Raw genomic sequence first — 21960 nt, forward strand, 5'->3', positions numbered from 1 at the left:
AATAATAATAATGCTTCCGCTAAAGCAATATAGTTATTAGTGTTTAGCTGAATGCTTGCCAAGAAACACACGGTAATAAAGCAGTAATACCGACGTAATGACGTCACAAGTGCGAAAGTTTCCAAATTTCGAACTCAATATGTTCGGTTTCGAACGCGGCTCAACTACTCAGACATTTGTTATACAAATTAGACATTTGTATTTCTCGATTCAAAAACAGTGGTGTTAGCTTAAAGTACGGCATGTCACGCAGCTGATAGACAGGTCATGTGACGCTATACCGATGTCGTTCTGAATCTGATCACCAACACCAGAAGTTGTTCGTCTCTGAGGAGTGAAGTCAGTGACAGGAGGGCAGGAGTGAGGATGATGATGATGATGTGGAGGTGTTTCATGTGGGCAGCTGGGCGGATCTCTTTTGTTCTTTTCTTCATTTGATTGACAGCTCTGTACCTGCAGTGCGCCAGCAAAGCGGAGCTTTTATCCACTTCAGCAGCTGCTGTATGTATTTGTGTGTGTGTGTGTGTGTGTGTGTGTGTCATACACTCACTCAATCTACATCGAGACAGGAACCGAGCACCTGTCTTGAGTCTCTACAAAAAATGTTCATGACATCTCTCACCAGTTTTATGTTAATATTTCATACTGTAGGATAAACAGATAATGAGATTCATAGATTCTCTGGTTGGTAATTCATGACTCTCAGCATAGAGACAGGTTTGCTAAAAAAAAAACATCTATCTATCTATCAATCACAGATAAAACAGTTGAAAAGCCAAAGAGCTTTGAAATGAAAACAAAATTGAACAAGACTTGCCTTTCAAGAAAATGGCTTTTCATTATTAGTTTCATTTTGATGAATGGAGTCATCTGTTGTATCTGCACTTAATATAATTTGTCTTTGTAAATTTTAGGCAAATATATGTTTATGATATTTAATGTTAGGGGATGCCATCTATAAGAGACTTTACTCCATTCATATAACTCAATATCAATCCTCAAACTAAATCAGAGAGAAAATGAGAAAACAAAATAGGTTTAACTCTTTATCATTAAACATCATGAATTTATTTCAAAAACTGAAATACTTAAATTTCACTACATAAAAAAGACCATGTGAAATAAAAGGACCTTAATTAAAACTCTAATTTCCAAAAAGTTTTGCAAAAAACAAATTGTGCAAATAAGAGAACGTTCAGTGATCTTTTACAAGCTTTTATGATATCTCTGTTTAATATGCAAGAGAACAGTATGATTCATAAAAACAAAATTAAAATCAGAAAAAAGCACAGTATAAGATCGTGAAGTATAAGAGAAGCTCCTGATTTGCATATCCGTGCTGAACACGGCGTTAAACCGTCAGTGTTTCCATGCTCCACTTTAAAAGTGTCAGGAGTAAAACGTGGAGTAGATTCCAATCTGATCAGTTTGATTCCTTCCCACGGAGGACAGACGATCCCGCTTCACTCCATGTCCTTCTGTAGACTTCAAGCACAAACACGGAGCAACATGAAAATCCTTCAGGCTCACTGTTTTCTGCTGCATCCAGATATGGAGCGACACACATGCAGCTCAGACTGATGCTGAAAATAATGATCAAACCACCATGATGAAGTCAGTATGAAATTGCATTCACATTTGACTTCTGTAACGTGAAAGGTCTCAAAGTGAAACAGGATATATTCAATGAGGAAAAACAAATGTACGTAGGCACTTGATTTGATCTCTCAGGAATTAACTGCGTTGTGAAAAGTAAGAGACTTTTTACAAAAATCTGAAATACCTACTGATAAACCAGACTTTACCAAACTAGGGTTAATGAGGGAACTAGAAGTGTTGTTTTTATTTATATATATATATATATATATATATATAGTAGTCAAAATTTAAAGTGGACGGGTATTGTTCAAAATTCATGTATAACTGATGAAAGTTTTTGATCCACTTCAAATGTTGACTACTATGTGTATATATATATACACACACAGACAGACAGACAGACATACAAATACATAAGTTGATAAGCTAATAATAGCTAATGATTATTTACATAAGGAAAATGTAAAGGTCTAAAAATGTATGAATAAATATTTATTAAAACAGATTAAAAATGTCGGATGGCACTTGATTTTTATTAATTATTATGAGGGTGGTTTGTAAGTTGACGAAAAGCCAATAATTATTTCAGAAAAATATGAAATATCAAAAATGAATAATGAATATTGAATAAAAAAAATTACAATTAAAAAAGATGAAATATTTTATTTGTTTACCTGAATGTCATGTGACCTTTAATCAACAAAGAACTGTGAACATGCAGATGTGTTGTTAAATTGTTGAAATATAATCTTAAAGTCCCCATGTAGTCAATAATTTGATCCTTTTTCTCTGATAATCACAATTATCCATGACCCTAATTATTTTAATGATCTAAAAAAAAAGTTTCATTTTTTTCCTGTGAAAATTTTTTTCATGCTTTAAAATAGCTTGAATGTAACTCTACACCCTTGCCTCATTTGGTATACACGGATCATGAATATGAAAATTGGCCCCCGCCTCCACTCACTCACACCAGCACAGAGATTCACTCGCTCATCTGTAGTAAACACTGCACAATGGCAAGAGGAAATATTGGTTTATTTCAGCCATACAATGTTTAATTTTACTCACTCATTTTGTGCTCAAACACCCAAATTGCAGCTCTCGGGTCTAAATTCAGTTCTTTTTTGCTGCTTTTGGCATTTAAACAGTCAAATACACACAAAATAATGTCAAAATGGTGAGTATTCACGTAAACAGTCAGTTCTGTTTTAAGTGAACGTAAAGAGTTGTGAAAGAAAACGCATGTGTAACAGTATAATGGATCAGTGCGTCTGGTCTTAAAGTGACAGTAGCCTAATAAACCTGCTGCCAACTAATGATATGATATTAAAAATATATTTATGTCGGTTTTTTCCCCATGTTACTCATGTCAAAAGTGGCTAGTAACTTTGCAAAACCACTAGCCACAGTGGCTGGTGAGCAAAAAGGTAATGTCATGCCCTGCTTACAATACATGTAAAAAGTCAGTGGATCCGTGTGAGAAAAAAAAAACGAACCTCTCCAAGTACTCCTTAACGTTGTCGTGTCCGTAGAATTTGGCTAGTCTGGTGAGAGCCCCGGTGGCGCAGCGTCCGTCACGCTTCCTGCACAGACTGCAGTTACACACTCCTCGACAGATGGGACACTCCCACGTCTGCAGGAAACACAAGCTCATCATCATCATCATCGTCATCATCAGCTCAGGCTGGGACTCGTCCAGTTTCATACTGCCGTTTGTGTTTTATGTTTTCAAAACGGGTTAATTATTCCATAGTTTCACTATCTGTTACATTTGTAGAATTTGACATTTTATATGCATAAATCTTTTTAATATTATTTGTAATAATTTTATTCAACAACACCACTGGTTCAAAGGACTTACAGGATCCAGCAGAGCCGTGCGGACGTCTTCTCCGTAGCGGTTTCGTAAGCAGGGGCCGCAGAACTGACCTTTGACCCCCTGGCAGTACATGCCCCTGCATTCTGTCTTGGTGTCGAGGGTCTTCTGACGGCACTGGTGACATGTGCTACCCTGAGAACGCACGCGTCACATTAATGCAAACAAACGTGACAAAGGAACAAGGCAACGGTGCTGCAACACTCACATTGTCTTTATCAAGGATTTTGTCTTTGGCGCGATCGGCCACGTTCTCCAGCTCTTCTTCGGTGATGTCATCCGGCATACGGATGGACTCGCGCGAGCGCCGCCGCTTCTTCTGCTTGGGCCGCGCGTCTCCGAGACCATCCTTCACCTGAAAACCAAACCAGCGTGCGCTCAAACAAGACTTCACAAAAACTCACCATGACAAACTGTGGGGGAAGTTTATGGGGGAATATTGACGATTCAGGGAATCACAATGCACCAAAAATACAAATAATATCATACAAGCTATTTTTAAAGGTTCCTAATTTTTTTTTGGAGTCTCCTACAATAGGTTTACATGCATCAAAGGTCAAAAACACTTATTTTCTCATAATCTACACTGCAGCACAGTCTTTCTAAATCCCGCCTTTCTACTCTCCTCTGATTGGTCAGACGGCCAAGTCTGTTGTGATTTGTCGACCAATTACAGTGCATGTCAGAAACATTACCATATCTGAATCTTAGCTCTGGATCTTCCTCAGCGATATAAAGTGATGCGAACAGTAATGATGGCGTAGTTTTTTTCCCGTATCATTTCCAGTGAGTCCTCATGCTTTTGAAGTGCAGCAAAGTGGATTCACAGCACAGAAAACAGCGTCTTCTCAACATGTCGACAACATGAACCAAACTCTTCCAGTCTCAGCCACAACTACAGTGTTAGAGGGTCAAAGTAGATGTTGATCGCCGTCAGCCAATGAAGATCACAGGCTGGCATTATGCAAATGTGTTACATTGTTAGATAGGTTACAGGAAGTGAGACTGGAATTACTGACGACTCGTTTCAGAAGTTGTGAAGCGACTCTTTCTTTTAGGAGAAATATGTTTATTTGTCGTGCACTTTAAAACTTTGCAGATTTTACTAACAGCTCTATTACACACTGCATAAAAAGTCATAATCGAAAAAGCATAATGGGGCACTTTAAGGGGGGGGGTTGATTGTGATTTCTTTTCTAACTTTAGTTAGTGTGTAATGTTGCTGTTTGAGCATAAACAACATCTGCAAAGCTACAACGCTCAAAGTTCAAAGCAAAGGGAGATATTTGCTTTTAAAGAAATAGTTTTAAAGGACTACAACAAACGGCTGGTATGGACTACACCACATTCCTCCCGGGTTAGTGACATCATCAACCCCAGTATTTACATAAACCCCGCCCCCAGAACACGATTTATAGATTATCAAGACAGAATATGCTAATCAATCACTAGAAGATAACTACACATAAATTCATCAACTAACCGTTCAGGAATGTTGTCTACATGTTGTCACTTCTTCTTGAGTCTCTCCCTCATTGTGTGACTCCGGTTTGAACAAAAGGCTAAAAGTTTTAGAAATTTTCAGTGCATGTGTTTGTGAGGTAATCGAAGCTGCTAAGGACAAGAGTTCTTGTAGCTCCGCCCCCTGTGCCGGGAGCAGCAGCTCATTTGCATTTAAAGGGACGGACACAAAACGAGCCGTTTTTGCTCACCCTCACAAAGTGACAGCTAAAACTTCACATACACACTCTGGGGACATCAGTGATTTATTTTACATCTTGTGAAAAGGGCATTATACCAGAAAAATAAATAGTATGATTGTTATGGTGCTACACTACATTTAGATGAGTTTGATGAACTCAGTTCAGAGATTTGTGTCTGTTTCTTGCCTCCATAAGGCGCTTGATGTCGATTTGGCCGCTCTGTCTCTTCTGAGGAGCCGGTTTGTCCTCCGCCTCAATCCCAAAATGCTCCGGGGGTCTCGCCTTACGGCCCGGGTTACGTCTCTCGCTCTGAACCTCTGAAAAACTACGCTTAGGGGTGGATGGCTTCTTTTTCTTCTATTTAGGGCATAGAAAATCCATTACAAAAAAAAAACACATTTTGTAATCACACTGGCAGAGAGAAAGTCACTTTAAAGCATTTTCTGGTATATTCTGAGCTCTACGGAGGTGTTGTGCAGGAGATCATGGGCTCTTACTGTAGGGGTTGTTTTTGACGGAAGTTCAGGCAAAGAACTCAAGTCTGCAAAAAGTTTTGCAAGCTGCAAGAAAAGATTGTTTTTAAGTTAATTTAAGATATTTAAAAAAATGTATACAAAAATAAATTGCATTTATATAAACATTTTATTAAAATGACAAAATATGTTGCTATTTGAAAAAAATATTAGTTATTTTAAAATAAATATTATGCTACTATATATATAGTTTTGAATTATTACAATAAAACATTATACATTTTAAAACTGCAAAAGAAAATACTTAAAATAGTATTATATTAAATGTTACAAATATATATATATATATATATTCAAATGTTTTGAATTATTATAATATTTTAAAAAATATATTATAAATATTATGTTAAATGAATACCATTGCTTTATTTTCCTGAATGTTTTTGGCCCTTTTGCTCAGGATCTGCATCTCTTCATCTGTCAGTAGACTCTCCACATTGGTCATGTCACCAGAGGGTTTTGATTGGCTATCAGCACGTTCACGCTCACATAAAACGAGCTCTTTTGTTCGTTCCGCTTCAGGCCGCTTCCTGTTTCCCCCCGAGGGCTTCCTGCTGATGGGTGGGGTTGTGGGCGGGGCCTCTTTGTTGCCTTTTTTGCCCACGTTCCGTTTAGGGGCGGGGCCTCTTTTGCCAGGAAACTTGAATGCAACACACAGTCCAGAGCTGCGCTTCTTTTTAGACGCCGGTTCCTCGCCGTCAGAATAAAAGCCGTTGTCGTCACTGTCTTCATCAGAGCTCTGACTCTGCATGTGAAATGATTTTGTTAGGATTATATCTGAATATTAATGTTTAAAGAGAAGCAGCAAATATTCAGGATTACCACTGGTTTCCTCCAATCACACTCTTCCCTGGAGAAACCCTGGAATTCCCCCTCGCTCTCTGTGTCCATGAAGGCCTGCGCCAGCTCATCCGAGATGTTTTTGGACCTGAAGCAAACATCCTGCGATGTGAGAGTGACAGAACACATTATTATTCCTGGATTGTGCGAAAACCAACTCAATTATTAATAGAGCGGTTTTGCAGCAACTGCCAAATCATAAGAGATAAACAGCAGGAAGGAGACCTGCCATTTTCTCTAGTATATTTATATTTCTAATACAAATGCAAAATGCGGATGAATGAGAATTTGATCTAAATCAGACCAGCGTGAACACACCTGATGTGACATCCGCATTATCGGACAAACCGCTGTGATTTCAAGGCACTGTTTGTGCGAGGTAAAGGAAAGTCTTGGAGTCTAACCCTCGGGTTTCCAAACAACAGATGGAGGGTGTCTTGAGACCCACAGCGGTTTATTGTGTTCTGCTTGTGTGAATCACAACAACTCAATTCCCCAGACCATTTGTACAATCAAATCTTGGAAAACTAAGATCATCAGGGCGAGAAAAGAACTAGGGTACATATATTTGAAATGCATTGGTTTTCTAGCATATTTTGTTCTAGACCGGTCCAGCATTGGGTTGATGTAGGGTTTAATTTCAGGGTTTGTGCCTCTGCAAACACCAGTGACCTGTAGCTGCTGTCAGATTTGAGATACACAAATACACTGTGCTACTTCTGTATTTGCTGCTGATTTCATCAAGTTACAGCCATAATTGTTCAGGTATTGGCGTTTAATTTCAATTAGCCGATTCATTTGGAGTGTTTGACATCAAAGGACAGCAAACTCTGTGGTTTTTTATACCATTAAAAAAAAAATGTTCTCATAAAGCAAAAATCTCCCTGCAAATCGGTTCCAGGGGCCCCGTGATTTCTGTCGAAGATACTAACGTTCTTCCAGGATCCCTTGGATTGGATGCTGTCTCTGCTGTCCTCCGACAGGTCCGTCACATCCAGCCGCTTCGCCTGAAACAACAACAATTAAATTATGAAAATTAATTATTATTATGCATAACAATTCTGTCAAAGAAGAAAAAGGAAAGGATTAATTATTGCTTTTAATTTTACAATATTATTATTAATAATAATAATGCATCAAATAAGAATGTAATCACTCTGATCATTATTATTCATATAATCTTTGACCTTAATTATTATCATTATAATTTTTACTAATATGATCTTTGGCCTTTATGATTATCATCATCATTCTTATTATTATTTTAACTTAATGCAGGCATCAAAAGATATTCATAAATTTAAAATAAAGTAGACCATAAGCAATGTAAAGTTCTTTTTTTTTAGATCAGCGCATGCAGTTCATAAACATCAACATTAACATCAGTTAAATCACAGTTTTACTACATTTGCTGATGGTCTGACTCAATTAATATGCTTTATGTTTATGCTTTACGATGATCATTTTCTACTAACTTTCTGCATGTAATGTTAGCTGTATCATATGTGTGCAATGCAGTTACTCAACTTTTGTTATCGTCGCTGTTTGTCAATAAGATTAGAAGCACATTTTTAAATGGGAAAAAATCCTTCTCCCTCTTACCTTCAATGACGCTCTGCGGGTTTTGATCATTTTAAAAATTAAAGTGATTTTTCGTGCTAATCAGTGTGTATGTGTGTGATTAAAACTCTTTAATGAATGAATGGTTTAAAAAACAACACGAGCGGAGAGGAGGCCGTGAGGAAACGGAGGGGAGACTGTGTGTTGAGTCAATCACTAAAGATGCCAGCAGTTCACTTTTAAATCGATTAAGTTACAGAATATGTATTAGATAGCACATACATAGACATTTAATCGAGTTTGTTAAAGAAATAAGTCTCCTTTCTTAACGTCGATGTGAGAGTGAACTCTACCGGATCTCCCCGCGATCGCGCTTGAGTCCTGAATGGAACAGTCCAGAATGCGGCGCTGTGAAGTTTCGCGGGAAATGCCTCATGTGGGGACACACATCATTCACACAATGCGTGCCGGTGCCGTGGCCTATGCATACACCTAAAACGTGCATATTGCAACTATAACTTCAGCTAAAGAGACCTTCAAAGGCCTTTTGAAGATGTTAGTCTATTTAACATCGATCCAGAAAACTAGTCTGTCTATATTATGTTCTATATCATGGTATCAGCGTTTCTCAAGTCTGGCCTTTTAGCTCCAACCTTGATCAAACTCACCAGCCTAAAACTTTCTAAACTGTTAAGAAAACGCTAATTTAGGATTATGAAAATTCAACATTATAATTTAGCTCACTGCTATGATGCCCAAATATTCTTAAGCATAGATTGCAATGATGACCAAACAATTTAGGAACCACTTGGTTATACAGAAACCCATATACCCAATGCATTATGTTCTTAAATTCCCCATGAAGTCAAAATTGACAATACTTATCATATTATGCCTATTCACTATAAACATTATATTTATTTGTGCACATCTTTTTCTAATTTTTATATAATGTCCTCTCATGATCTTTAATCGAAATAACTTCTATGATGACATGTTCACTGGCACTATGCGGGACAACCTGTCACTCACATGAGATGGTTAGGTTAACCAATAAGTGACAAAGATCCAATCATCTAATAATTTCCCCCTGGACAACATCAAGCACCGCCATACTTTTGTTCTTGTTCGAAAAGCCATTTCACTCAGATATTTATTTATCACAAAAGGGAAGAATAGAATATCCAAACTTCCATTCCATGTTGTCTTTAACATGCCCAAAATGCCTTTTGTTTTTGGCTCACTAGCAGTTTGAGATGTTGTCTGGGTTTTGAGTGATAAACTCAACACGTTGTCCAGGTTGGTACCACTGATGGCCAGAATGCTGTTGAGGTTTTCAATCTTTCAGATGTCATGGACCCCCAGATATGATCATCCTTGTGCAAGGCAAAATGTTATATTTAAAAGGCATGCATATATTTTCATATACATGTTTTGTTTCTATCGGTGTAAGTAATGCAAGTTAGTTAGCTACGCAATCAGATTACTTATAGGCCTAACTAAAGTAATGCATTCCTTTTAAATGTATACATTTCAAATAGCCTAAGTCATGCAAGTTACTTTGTTTTGCCATTCATTGCCTGACAGCTCTTCATGTCTCCATGAGAAAGCGGGAGTAAGAGTAGTGTGTGCTGTGTGTGAACATGATGGACTAAATGTGAGCATGCATTTACTCATTTCACTTCAATATTCTTCAAAATGATGAAAAACAGTGAAATGCAAAATCAGAATATTCACAAACCTGCAATAATTACATTAAATAATTGCAATAAATAAAATAAATAGGACCTACTTTATGTATTTAATCTCACTTTATTGACTTGTGTATTTGCTGCTGACAGTTAATGATCCAATTAAACCAATAAGCAAAAATGACTTTAGTTAAACATCACATTTGTGTTTCTTTTTTTAAGGATTATTGCTGAGTGTGGAGCTTTCTTCTCATGGGTCCTATTCTTCTGCAATCCAGAATGGCATCAGAGCTGAAAGGTTTGCTTGAGTTGCTACTGTACAGGTGTGAATGTGCATTTCCTTCAGCCTGAGGCTTTATTCATTTCACTTTTGATGTGAAAGAGCCTTCACATTAGCCAAAAATAGAACTTTTGTGCGTGTGTGTATGTTACTTTTAAAAGTAACTTTCCCCTACACTGGTTTCTAGTACATAACATTATTTGCATTATTCACTATGCCGAACTGTTGCATTATTTATTTATTTATTTAGATCTCTTTTTGTTATTTAATAATTTGTTTTAAATCTATTTTTATTTAGTTTTTAGTTATATATATATATATATATATATATATATATATATGATCATGCTTTTGCTATGTATTTGCATCTAGTCCTTTTATCATAATTATGTAGGAGTGTGCAGGAGGAGGCCCGTTTTCTGTTGTAAATGAATGAAATGATTTATAAAGTCGTTGGAAGCTAAGCCTCATGTAATCCTGAGCGGTATTGTTGTATTTGACGTGTGATTGCTCTGGTTGGATGCGCGTGTCTCTTCGCCCACAGATAATGCACGTCTCACTCCCTGTTTTCTGCTCAATTAGTAGCTGGTGAAGCGCTTTTTCTCGTTTGTCAGCACAAACACCTGCATCCGGAGACGTCCCCCATCAATACTGCTTTATTCCGCAAACCTTCACTTATGCGCTCAGCAAACATGCGCGCGGATGACAGCGAAATGATACGGTACCGGCGCAATGTGCGCGGGAAATCACAGTGCGCGCGGCCCACCCGCGCAGCGCGCCATTTCACAGCAGGTAGCGGCACATAAAGAAGGAAAATTACCAACAGCTGGTTAAGCTTTGTTTAGCTGCTTTCTTTTGTGTTTTCAAGCACTTGGTGCACAAAGTCAAATACAAACCAGTGGCTGTGTCACACACCACTTCTGTATGCGCGCGCGCGCTTTTAAGTAGGCTACTAGAGAGACAGCAACTTATGAGCTTCTAGTGCTGCCTACCTAGACAGCTGTTTTGGGGTTGTGTCTCAAATTCAAGCTATAGCTGCATTTTGGGAAGAAGCTAACGAGCAAGCCAGGTTGCGCTGTGTATTATCACAGTGTGTCTTCTTGATTGTTCACTAGTAATCACTAGTGCACACTTTATGACTTGCGTTTTCATGATTATAACTAAATGGATATTAGGTTTGCATATTTTTATTTGACCTTTATTTAACCAGGTTAATCTCTCGGAGGTTAAAAATCTCAGAGTGTCCTGGCCGTTTCAGGGTCATGAAAACGTTTTTTTTAAGCACATAATTATAATTCAATCAGAGATTTTTAAAAATCCAGAAAGTATGATACAAAATTAAAAGAAAGCAGAGCGCAATAAAAGTGAGTCGATGGCGACCCCTAGAGGCTGTTGTGGAGAACTGCTATTTCACACTACTAAAGATATTACTATAATATATTATAATACTGAAGAAATATATAATGCTCTCATTGGAAAGCCTACCGTACTATTTTATTAATATAATGCCGTTGTTTTTAGATTGAATTTGTATAAAATTTAAAGCACTTTTTATTTAAATGTGTCTGTTCAAACTGTTAAAAGACTATAAATAAAAGTAGTGCACGTGTGTCATGTTATAAGAATATCTCTGGTTAAACGAGTTTGATTGTATCTTTTGCTATGACTGATTTGTGTGTGTGTGTGTGTGTGTGTGTGTGAGTGTGTGAGTGTGTGCGTGTTAAATAAAACCAGACTGACGAGGAGAAAGAAAAGATACAGATTTACACACATTTAAAGGGCTTTTTTACGCAGGTGAACTAATGCATCTGTCTGTCGTGTGGAGCACATGACCGTGACGTCACGGCGAACGCACAAACTTTCATTTTAAGCGTTTACATGGGAATGAAAACTCCTGCGCACTAAAAATGGGATGTTGTTGTTCCTCTCCCGGTGAAGTCGATGAGGTAAGAGTATGCTTTTTATGGATAGGCCTGGTTTTATTTTGCAGACTGTGGATTAAAAAAATTTATATGATAAATACGAACTATTAAACTCGGAGCAAGACAGTCAGGTGAATAGGCTACAAGACTTTGACGTTGTTCTTTTTCACTTTCTTTAAGATAAGGAAAACGCATTGGCTACAATTGACTATATTAACTATTTCAGTATCAGTCTAGTAGATTTGTCTTTTTCAAACTGTTTTCACGCCCCAGTAGTTCAGGACACAAGCCTTTAGTTTCAACTCACTGTGAAAGTGGGTCATCTGTGGAGCTTGTCGAAAGAGGAAAGCAAATATTAAGCAAAATAATATGATTATATAGTAGATTGTACGAAAAGTATAGGCTATGGAATTATGTCTGAAGGAACCGGTCCATTACATTTGAAAAGAAGTTTATTCAAGTAAGCTATTAGTATAGGCTATTTATTTTAAACTAAAAAAATAAGAAAATATACTTTCAGTCTACTTTTCATGAAATATGATGTGACTCCTTTCCCAGAAATATACTTTATGTAGGCTTACTTCTCCAAAAAGCTACTTAAGATTGCACTTAAGTATAGGCTATTTGTAAGGTCTAAGTATATTTGGCCTATACTTGCGAGACCATGATGGTTGTAACACTTTTTGCTTCAGCACATGGGTCAATGACGTGACGCCTAAATGTTCTGTTCGATTGCATTTGTTCAGGTAAAAACGGGTTTAAATGCATAAAAATATATTGTATATTTGTAGTAGCCTACCTCTCCCATGTATTTACTCACTTTATCATTTAAAAAACGTAGATACTTGTAACTTTTTTTGATATTTTAAGTGTCAAAATATCATGTGATGCGACGGTCCGGCCCTAACTTCTGTTTTGAAAACGTCTTTGAAATGACTCTAAATTTATTAAAAAATATTTTCTGCACTCTTTGGCATGATTTCCAAAGTGTTTTGTAATTCTGTAAAAAAAAAAATCAAAGCATTTGTAGTTATATTTCCATCATAATATACAAACAAACTTTGTCCGATGATATCATGTGGTGCGACCATCAAGGAACTACGATTTTGGGACTTTTATGTTGAAAACTATTCAAACACAGGAAGTTACATCATATACCAATTTACCAAGGACCCACACAGGTTTGTAATTCTCTCAAATAGGAAAAAAAAATAAACCTTTGTAATGGTTGGTATGCAGTTACCAAAGTTGGATGTCATGTGGTATGACCTTAAAAAAATATTAAAGTTATTTCTACAAATATATATTTTTATTCTAAATTTTATATTTACCTTTTGTGGAAAGCTAGCTTGTTTTGTTTAGGTGACCAATTATGTGCCTGTAAATTTTGACTGAATTTGAAAATATCATGTGGTGTGACCAAATATCATGTGGTGTGACCACTGCAGACTGTCTTTCATGATAGATATATGTCCTAGATTGGCAGGTTTTGTGCTTTTATATTCAATTGATGGTTTATATACAAAAAGTATATAACAATTTTTTGTAAATAATGATCACATTTTTTTGTTCTATAATTTTAGAGTTGCTGCCTTAAATCTAGTTAACAGACTTATTTTTCCTGTAAATCACATAAAACTGATAAAAATGTTTTAAAAATATCATTCACTTAAGCACACTTTATCAGTGATTCATATTTCAGCCACAGAAATAAGATATTTTATTTTAAATTTAATACAGAGATTGCTTTTATTGGTCGCACCACATGATGAGTGGTCGCTCCAAATGACAACGAAGACCTTATATAGTTAAAAATCTATTTAAAGAGATCATTGCAGGGTCAGTAAAAATTCTGACCCTGCAGGAAGAGTGGAGTACCTTGCTAGGATAAGAGTGAAATATTATTACAGTTTAAAATAGCTGGTTTCTATGTGAACATATATAGTAAACTGTAATTTATTCCTGTGATCAAAGCTAAATTTTCATCATCATTACTCCAGTGTTACTTCAGTGTCACATGATCCTTCAGAAATCATTCTAATATAATGATTTGCTGCTCAAGAAACTTGATTATTATCGATGCTGATCTATGCTCTAGATTTAACGCTCAATTTCCGGATTGAGGATTTTATTTATACCATTTTTGTTACTACTGGAAATTGTGGAAACTGTGATAATTTTTATATGACAGGATTATTTGATGAATAGAAAGTTCAAAAGAACAACATTTATTTTAAATAGAATCTTTTGTAACATTCTAGCCTAAATATCTTTACTGTCACTTTTTTTTATCAATTTAATTTATCCTTGATTAATAAAAGTATTAAGTACTTCAAAAAAAACTATTGACCCAAAATGTTACCTATATACAATATTTTTGTAATATTTATATTTTTACAAAAAAAATTGTACACATTTTTTTTTTAATAAAAAAACATTTTTATAAAATGTTTGTGTTCAGGAAAATTCTGTGAATTTTGTATAAAATTTGGTTTAAATCTATTTTTTGTATAAAATGCATTGTTCATTGATCTCTTTAAATAGATTTTTAACTATATAAGGTCTTCGTTGTCATTTGGAGCGACCACTCATCATGTGGTGCGACCAATAAAAGCAATCTCTGTATTAAATTTAAAATAAAATATCTTATTTCTGTGGCTGAAATATGAATCACTGATAAAGTGTGCTTAAGTGAATGATATTTTTAAAACATTTTTATCAGTTTTATGTGATTTACAGGAAAAATAAGTCTGTTAACTAGATTTAAGGCAGCAACTCTAAAATTATAGAACAAAAAAATGTAAACACTTTGTTTCTAAACACTTTAACTACTAAGAACTTGTAAAAAAAAATGTAACCATGTTAAGGAAATTAATTAATTTTAAGATAAATCACGGTAACACCACATGACATTTTTAAGGCTATGGCCAATTCATCTAGATGAAAAAACACTAAAATCACTTAAATTAAATTTTTTATATGAATTTATGTGTACACAACATCCTTAATGTTTGAACAATTGCAACAGGTATTATTTTTTTTGTATTTTAAAATCGGCCTGTTGAAAATCCTAATACGTCATTGACACACATACAACTCGCTGATTTTGTTAGCTTGAGTTCTCAAACTTGTAAAGAACACTTGTATAGACACCTCTGTCAGTCTTTCTTTTCCATGCCCTAGTTATTCTTTAAAAACATTAAAATCAAGAAAATTCTTAGTTATATTCTTAGTAAGGGGATGGTTGTTAGTACACGTTTTAAATAAGTGTTACAACCCACCCCACCCCTGTCAGCCAATGTTTAGCTATCTGTATTAGCATAGTGGTTTGAAATTAGGAGGGGGAAAGTGCATCACATATTGCCTAAGAAACTACTAGTTAATCTAATATTAGTCATACAATTTTATCTACAATAGTACAGATACTAAACAAAATATAGTCTTGGTCAAAAACATTACTTTTTGACCTCAAAATCAGTTTTTCTCTATATATATTCTGCATGTGCCTGTTTCCAGCCTTGACAATCACCATGTTGGATCGGGGAGGAAGTCGGAAAATACTGAAGTGATCACATGACTCATATCTTATCCCTAATTGGTGGAATTGATGGTGTTACAGCTCTCCCCATGTTACAACCATCCCCGGTCTCGATACTCAATCTTTTGATCGAGATATAAAAGTATAATTAAGTATTCTAAGTATTCTTGGTTGTGTTGTTTACTCTTTTGATTGAGTAGCCCATTAAATACCTTTTTCATATAGTTTTACATCCTCCTACTGTCTTATAAACTTACATTGTTTGAAAATATTGATTTATACTGAAGAAATTGACTTTAAATCTACTTTATTCCCCGCCACTATGAATTTTCCGGCTATCCGTGTTTTCACTGTTATACGGTAGGGGGCGCTGTTAACTCTCTTCTAAAACAGTACAGAATCTCCTGATCAAAACACAGGAGAAGAAGCTGAAACAAGTGAAAAAAAACTAAAAACAAAGCGCGATCAAACATTAAACAACATATAGGTTCAAAAATGCCTCACGTTACCGACTGTAATGTTGAAGACATGAAGTGGAAACGACTGTGAAGCTTTGGGGTGTTGATTTACTCAATCTAACTTGCATAAACTCCATCTGTGTTTTTATCATCATTCTGAATCCCATCCGGACGTCTTTGAAAAAAGTAATTTGACTTCATTTTTTAATGAAACTTGCCCACATTCAGTTGTTAAAAAAAAAAAAAAAAGATGCATGAAGCTAGAATGAAAATGTTTTTAAAATGGAAAGAATTAAAGTACAGTTAAAGGTATATTTCAAGTACATGCTAATATATTTCAAGTGCAAAAGTATTATAGTATACTGATAGTTTACTAGACAAATACTTGTAGCACATTTTTAGGTAATGAAAGCACACTTTAAAGTATACTCTCAGTAAACTACTAGTTTGGCTGTTTTATAGGCGACCTGCAAGTCTACTTGTAAGTTTTCATTAAGTGAAAATAACATCATACTTATAGTTTACTATTTATATGTTCACGTGTAGTACAGCTGCAGTACAAATAACATAGTTGTGAACTAGTTGTGTACTCAAAGTTTACTATACACACACTTAAAATGTAGGCTACTTAAAAATAGTACTTTTATACACTAAAAAGAGAGCCACTAGTCCCAAGTATTGAAACAGTACACTTACAAGTATACAGTACTTTGAATATATTGATATTAGTATACTTACTGCATAAAAGTATACTTAAAAATATAGCTACTTGAACTTCACTTAAGTGTACTTATTTTTTGTAAGGGGTGTTTATTTCTGTTTTTAATTTGTGCGTGTCTAATTGTTATATTCCATGAAACAGAGGTTTCTTAATTTAAAAGTCTTGATGCCATCTATGAAGTCTTTCTTTAAGTTATGTACGGAATGTGTTCTCATCATTTTTATTATATTTTTTGGTTTTAATGTCATTTTTCCATAACTTACAGAGAGAACCTTTGCTCCAGTCAAACAGTAAAACACAAACAGAATCTGCAAGACAATCACGTCCAGCAGCTAATGGTCAGTTTTATGGCATTTTTTTTTATCTATCTACAGTCGTGTTCAGAATTAATGACACCCCTGGTAAATATAATCAAAACTGGGTGTAAAAAAATAAATCTGCATCGTTTATCATTTTGATCTTTCATTCAAAAAATTACCAAAAATCGAACCTTTCATTGAAGTAAAAGAATTAAAAGTGGGGGGGAAATCACATTATGAAATAAATGTTTTTCCTCACACACTTTGCCCACAGTTATTGGTACCCCTAGAATTTTTTACGAGTAAAATATCTCTGAAGTATATTCCTATTAATGTTTTTTAGCACACCAGGGTGACTAGGAACATGAAATTGTCCAGCTATGACTTCTTGTTTCACAGGAGTTTAAATATGAGGAAACACAAAGGCCAAATTCACTTATTCATCCATCACAATGAGTAAAACCAAAGAATATAGTTCTGATGTGCATCAAAAGATTGTTGAGCATCAAAAAATAGAAAGTGGCAGTAAGAAAATAGCTAAAGAATTGAAAATCCCCATTTTGACCATCAGGGCAATAACTAAGAAGTTACAATCAACTAAAGATGTTATGAATCTGCCAGTAAGAGGACGTGTGTCTATATTGTCTTAATGCACGGTGAGGAGGAGAGATTAACTGGCCAGAGACTCTTCAAGGATCACAGATGGAGAATTGCAGAGATTACTTGAGTCTTGGGGTCAGAAAGCCTATAAAAAAAATCAAACAACCCCTACATCCCCACACTTGGTGCACACAAGGATAAAAAGTACCCCATGTGTACAATTTAAAATACCGTTGGATCTTTAATGTTGTGGGCATATTTTTTTGCTGGAGGTCTTGGACTTCTTGTTCAGATACATGGCATCGTGGATTCTATCAAATATCAATAGATATAAAAATCAAAACCTGACGTCTTCTGCTAGAAATCTTATAATGGGCCGTGGTTGGATCTTCCATCTGGACAACGATCCAAAACAAACATTAAAATCAACACAAAAAATTTGTTACGGAGCACAAAATGAAGCTTCTGCCATGATATGGAGGAATGGTCTCTGATCTCCTGTCAGATTTTCTCCAAACTCATCAGACATTATAGGAGAAAACTCAGAGCTGTTATCTTGGCAAAAGGAGGTTGCAAAAAGTATTTAATAAAAGGGGGCCAATAATTGTGGCCAACGTGTTTTGGAGAAAAACATTTATTTCATAATAATTTCATAATTTATTTCATAAATTCTATTTTGTTATCTATCTATCTATCTATCTATCTATCTATCTATCTATCTATCTATCTATCTATCTATCTATCTATCTATCTATCTATCTATCTATCTATCTATCTATCTATCTATCTATCTGTCTGTCTGTCTATAATCTGTCTATCTTATATCAGGTATAGATCAGAAGACCGGCAGGTTTACTGCCCGACATGTTGGCGTGAATGACCTCGATGAGCGTTTCAATGACGTTGCCGAAACGTTCAACAAACAGCAGGAACACTATGAAACTGTGAAGAACATGCTTCAGACTGTTGCAAATCGCTACAAATGCCCGACTGATGACAGTCTGACTCAATGCCTGAAAAAAGTCAAGGAGGAACATGGTAACACCCTCACACACGGCCTGCACGGGGCAGAGCACGCACACACACACACACACACACACACACACACACACACACACACACACACACACACACACACACACACACACACGCACATCAGCATATGATGGAGAACTCATGCATTTCACAAAACACTTAATCATAATGGACCATTACAAATAGATTCTCTCTGGGATTAATATGATACATAAAAAGGATAAAAGTAGCGCATAAGGTTTATGTTGCATTTTATTCATCATTCAGGATCCTGTTTTTGGATGCATACTATTTCACTGGTAATGTTGTATGGTTAATACCATGGTATTCTTTGAAGTACCATATATACAGTACTTTTTGTTTAATCCGTTTTACTTAATTCATGTAATATGTATTGTATTAACTATTTATAATTTATAAATGTCTTGTTTTTATTTTATTCATTGTTTTAGAGATTTTTTGGAACAGTTATGCAATGAATAATGTATTTTAGTTAGTCATTCAGAATACTCCTTTTATATTAAGTAAATATGATTTTGGTGTCTTTCTAAAGGGTACATAACACAGCGGTCCGGAAATCATTCCTACGGGACACTGAATCTGTGACCTTAATTTCCAAGTGACATCATTCACTGTAATTCCCTTCATTATCAAGTACCCTCTTAATTTGTGTCTCACTTCCCCGCCGTTAGAGAACTGCTACATCAGTCTGGAGGTTAAAGGATATGACTTCACTCTGATGGTGAGGTCAGAGGCCGAAATCCCCAACGCCCTGAAGATGACGAAAGACAACATCACAGAGCTGAGCAAAGCTACCAAAGCCATCATATCTGTGGCCACTAAACTCCAAGAAATGATCGATTGGCTTCTGAAGAAGGAGGACTCCATGACCAAACAAGTGGAATCTACAGAAAACAATCCCCAAGACAAGAAAAGGCTGCTGGACAACCTGAAGGAAAACCTCCGAGAGGCACGAAGAGCGAAAGAAACGAGTCCAAAGTACAGGAAGGAGGCTGGAAATCTGCTCAATGAGGCTGCGGTGCTGTCCGGAATCACACCGTGAAATATATGAAGCATTAACAATATTATAGTACATAACACCTGACCGGTATAATACAGAACATTAGTGCAAGTAGAACTAGGCTGATGAAGGACTATAATATCTCTTTGATGTTAAATAAAGAATTATTAAAGATCTAAAAATATATAAGTAGACATAATAGGAAAAAATAGCAATTTCAGAAAATGAGCAAATAGTTTTACTTTGGAAAGCATAAAGAAGGAACATTAGTACAGAAGAGAAGCCATTTGTTATTTTACATCCTCTTCAGCCCTTTTGTGTATTTCCTGATTGGTATTTTCCACTAATGAGCCAGTTTCGTTTCTAAAAGCACTGTCATACTGGTTGAGAATCAGTCCTCGTGGCTGTGAATGTGAATATGAGTGTATATGAATATTGATCTACAGAGTAGAGGAAAAACAATCTTGAACACTTTGTAACATTTTTATCCATATTTTAAATTTGTAAGTTTTATTTTGTAATTAAATCATTCATTTGTTTATGTTAGAATGATTTTGCCTGTTAAATAAATTTACCATTTACCTTTTTTCTAGTTATTTGAATGTTTTTTGTTGCAGCATAAATATGAAAGTTAAATATATGTTGATGATTATCTTAAACCATTTTAATTCTTAAATTGGACTATTGATATTTTTTATCATTGATAGTTAATATTTTGATTAGAATTAATTATATTTCTGTTTTCTCTTTAAAAGTTTTAGTAATTTTGATGTGTTTTTGTCAATTTTATTACAATTTTCATACATAATTTTTATTTATTTATTTATTTTAGTTTAACTAAGTCAAACTAAATGAAAATGAGTAATGTTGCCTTAGCAAGATATTATTTTTTATATATTTTATTTTATTTCAGCCATCCGTTCTCCAGTCACTTTACCCTCCATAGGGCTGTGGGTATTTTATTTCAGTTTTATTTTAGTTTTAGTTAACCATGGTACATTAACATGGTTGTTTTCAGGTTGATAGGGACACTATTTCCCAGTCAACTCAATGGCAAAACGTGTCCAAATCAACCTGAATTTACCTTATATATAATTTACAAGAACCATAGTCTTAATATCTGATAGCATTCCCTGCACATTAGACAACCACAGTGTTTTTAGGGCAGCAATTATACTTATCCTTTATAATCCTATAACATAGGGTGACCAACAGTCCTGTTTTCCCAGGACATGTCCTGTTTTCACGTCCTGTCCTGGCCGTCCTGGCTGTTTTTTATAAAGTGATGAAAATGTCCTGGTTTTCAAAAAAACTCCTGGGAAAGATCAGCTCTACAGCAAAATATAGATGGGCAAACAAGGAGGATGAGGAAGAAAAACAAGATAAAGAGGAAGAAAACTAAAGATGTAAATATATTTTGTTAGTTCGTTTTTTTAAGTTTGTGAGAGCTATTTTTGTTCAATTTGGAGGTATTTCTTTTAGTTATTTATTATTTATATATTTATTTTCTAATACAGAAGAGACATTATTTCTTTCATTATTTTTGAAACCTGTCATAATAAAACATGTTGAGTAACCTCTGAGAAGCCTATTTGAATTTGTGTCTTGTAATATAACAATTTTCTATCCATTTAGAGGAGGCATAGCCTACTTTAAATGTATTGAAATTGATAAGGCATCTTTGAGTAAACTTCGAGTATCATTTGAGTATCTGTTTGCCGGGCCGAGTGTCCTGGTTTTTGGTAATTAAAATATGGTCACCCTATATAACAATTGCAGAGATTTAGGCTACTTATATAATGTTATGTATTACATAAATCATGCAAAGTGAATTAAACCACTAAAAAAACTAAACAAAAAAACACTATGGTAAACCAAATATATCGTGAAAGTAACATGGGACTCAGTACCGCAGTATATATTAAAAAAAAGTATAATATACCATGGTACGTACCGTGGTATCACCTTAGTATTGTTGTTTGTATGACTGCAATGCTATTTTTCCTCATGAATCGACTTATTTGTACGCATTTTGCTGTTTTTTAAATATCTTAAATTAAATGTATGTACTTATATAATCTAATTTAGGACACAAAACATGTCTATTCCATCATTAATTACGCATGGCACATTACTGAATATATTTAACAGTAGCTACAATAGACACACACAGTCTATCTCGCTAGTGGAAACCGTATAGCCCCGCCTCCTGGGTCATTTGATTGGCTGCTATTTGTGGACGCGACGCTGGGTTTTATGTGCTCTTCCGCCATTGGCCCGT

General features: G+C 35.2%; 2 protein-coding genes across 2 annotated transcripts; one reads left to right on the forward strand and one right to left on the reverse strand.

The window, feature by feature from the left end:
• Positions 1–1045: 1045 nt before the first annotated feature.
• Positions 1046–8296, reverse strand: cdca7b (cell division cycle associated 7b). The gene is made up of 10 exons (XM_077194863.1): positions 8157–8296; positions 7487–7561; positions 6537–6656; positions 6073–6459; positions 5679–5741; positions 5368–5538; positions 3687–3833; positions 3464–3613; positions 3099–3235; positions 1046–1485 (listed from the first exon to the last, which is right to left on the reverse strand). The coding sequence occupies exons 1-10, from the start codon at positions 8184–8186 to the stop codon at positions 1464–1466; spliced, it is 1302 nt and encodes a 433-aa protein (XP_077050978.1). The 5' UTR covers positions 8187–8296; the 3' UTR covers positions 1046–1463.
• Positions 8297–11907: 3611 nt separating this feature from the next.
• Positions 11908–20271, forward strand: LOC143701518 (uncharacterized). Its single transcript, XM_077194855.1, has 4 exons — positions 11908–12031; positions 16990–17062; positions 18452–18661; positions 19351–20271. Exons 1-4 carry the CDS (start codon positions 11993–11995, stop codon positions 19719–19721), a joined length of 693 nt encoding a protein of 230 aa, XP_077050970.1. The 5' UTR covers positions 11908–11992; the 3' UTR covers positions 19722–20271.
• The last annotated feature ends 1689 nt before the right edge of the window (positions 20272–21960 follow it).

The sequence above is a fragment of the Siphateles boraxobius genome, unplaced genomic scaffold (genome assembly GCF_051911475.1).
Source record: "Siphateles boraxobius isolate OS27281-9 unplaced genomic scaffold, OSU_SipBor_1 33, whole genome shotgun sequence".
NCBI lineage: Eukaryota > Metazoa > Chordata > Actinopteri > Cypriniformes > Leuciscidae > Siphateles > Siphateles boraxobius.

Coding starts and splice junctions, on each gene's coding strand:
- cdca7b (XM_077194863.1), bottom strand. CDS start 8,186: ATGATCAAAACCCGCAGAGCGTCATTGAAG. Junction 6,460..6,536: donor GTGATTGGAGGAAACCAGTG/GTAATCCTGAAT, acceptor TTTCACATGCAG/AGTCAGAGCTCTGATGAAGA. Junction 1,486..3,098: donor GTTAAGGAGTACTTGGAGAG/GTTCGTTTTTTT, acceptor TTGTGCTTGAAG/TCTACAGAAGGACATGGAGT.
- LOC143701518 (XM_077194855.1), top strand. CDS start 11,993: ATGGGATGTTGTTGTTCCTCTCCCGGTGAAGTCGATGAG. Junction 17,063..18,451: donor ATCACGTCCAGCAGCTAATG/GTCAGTTTTATG, acceptor ATCTTATATCAG/GTATAGATCAGAAGACCGGC. Junction 18,662..19,350: donor AAAAGTCAAGGAGGAACATG/GTAACACCCTCA, acceptor CCCCGCCGTTAG/AGAACTGCTACATCAGTCTG.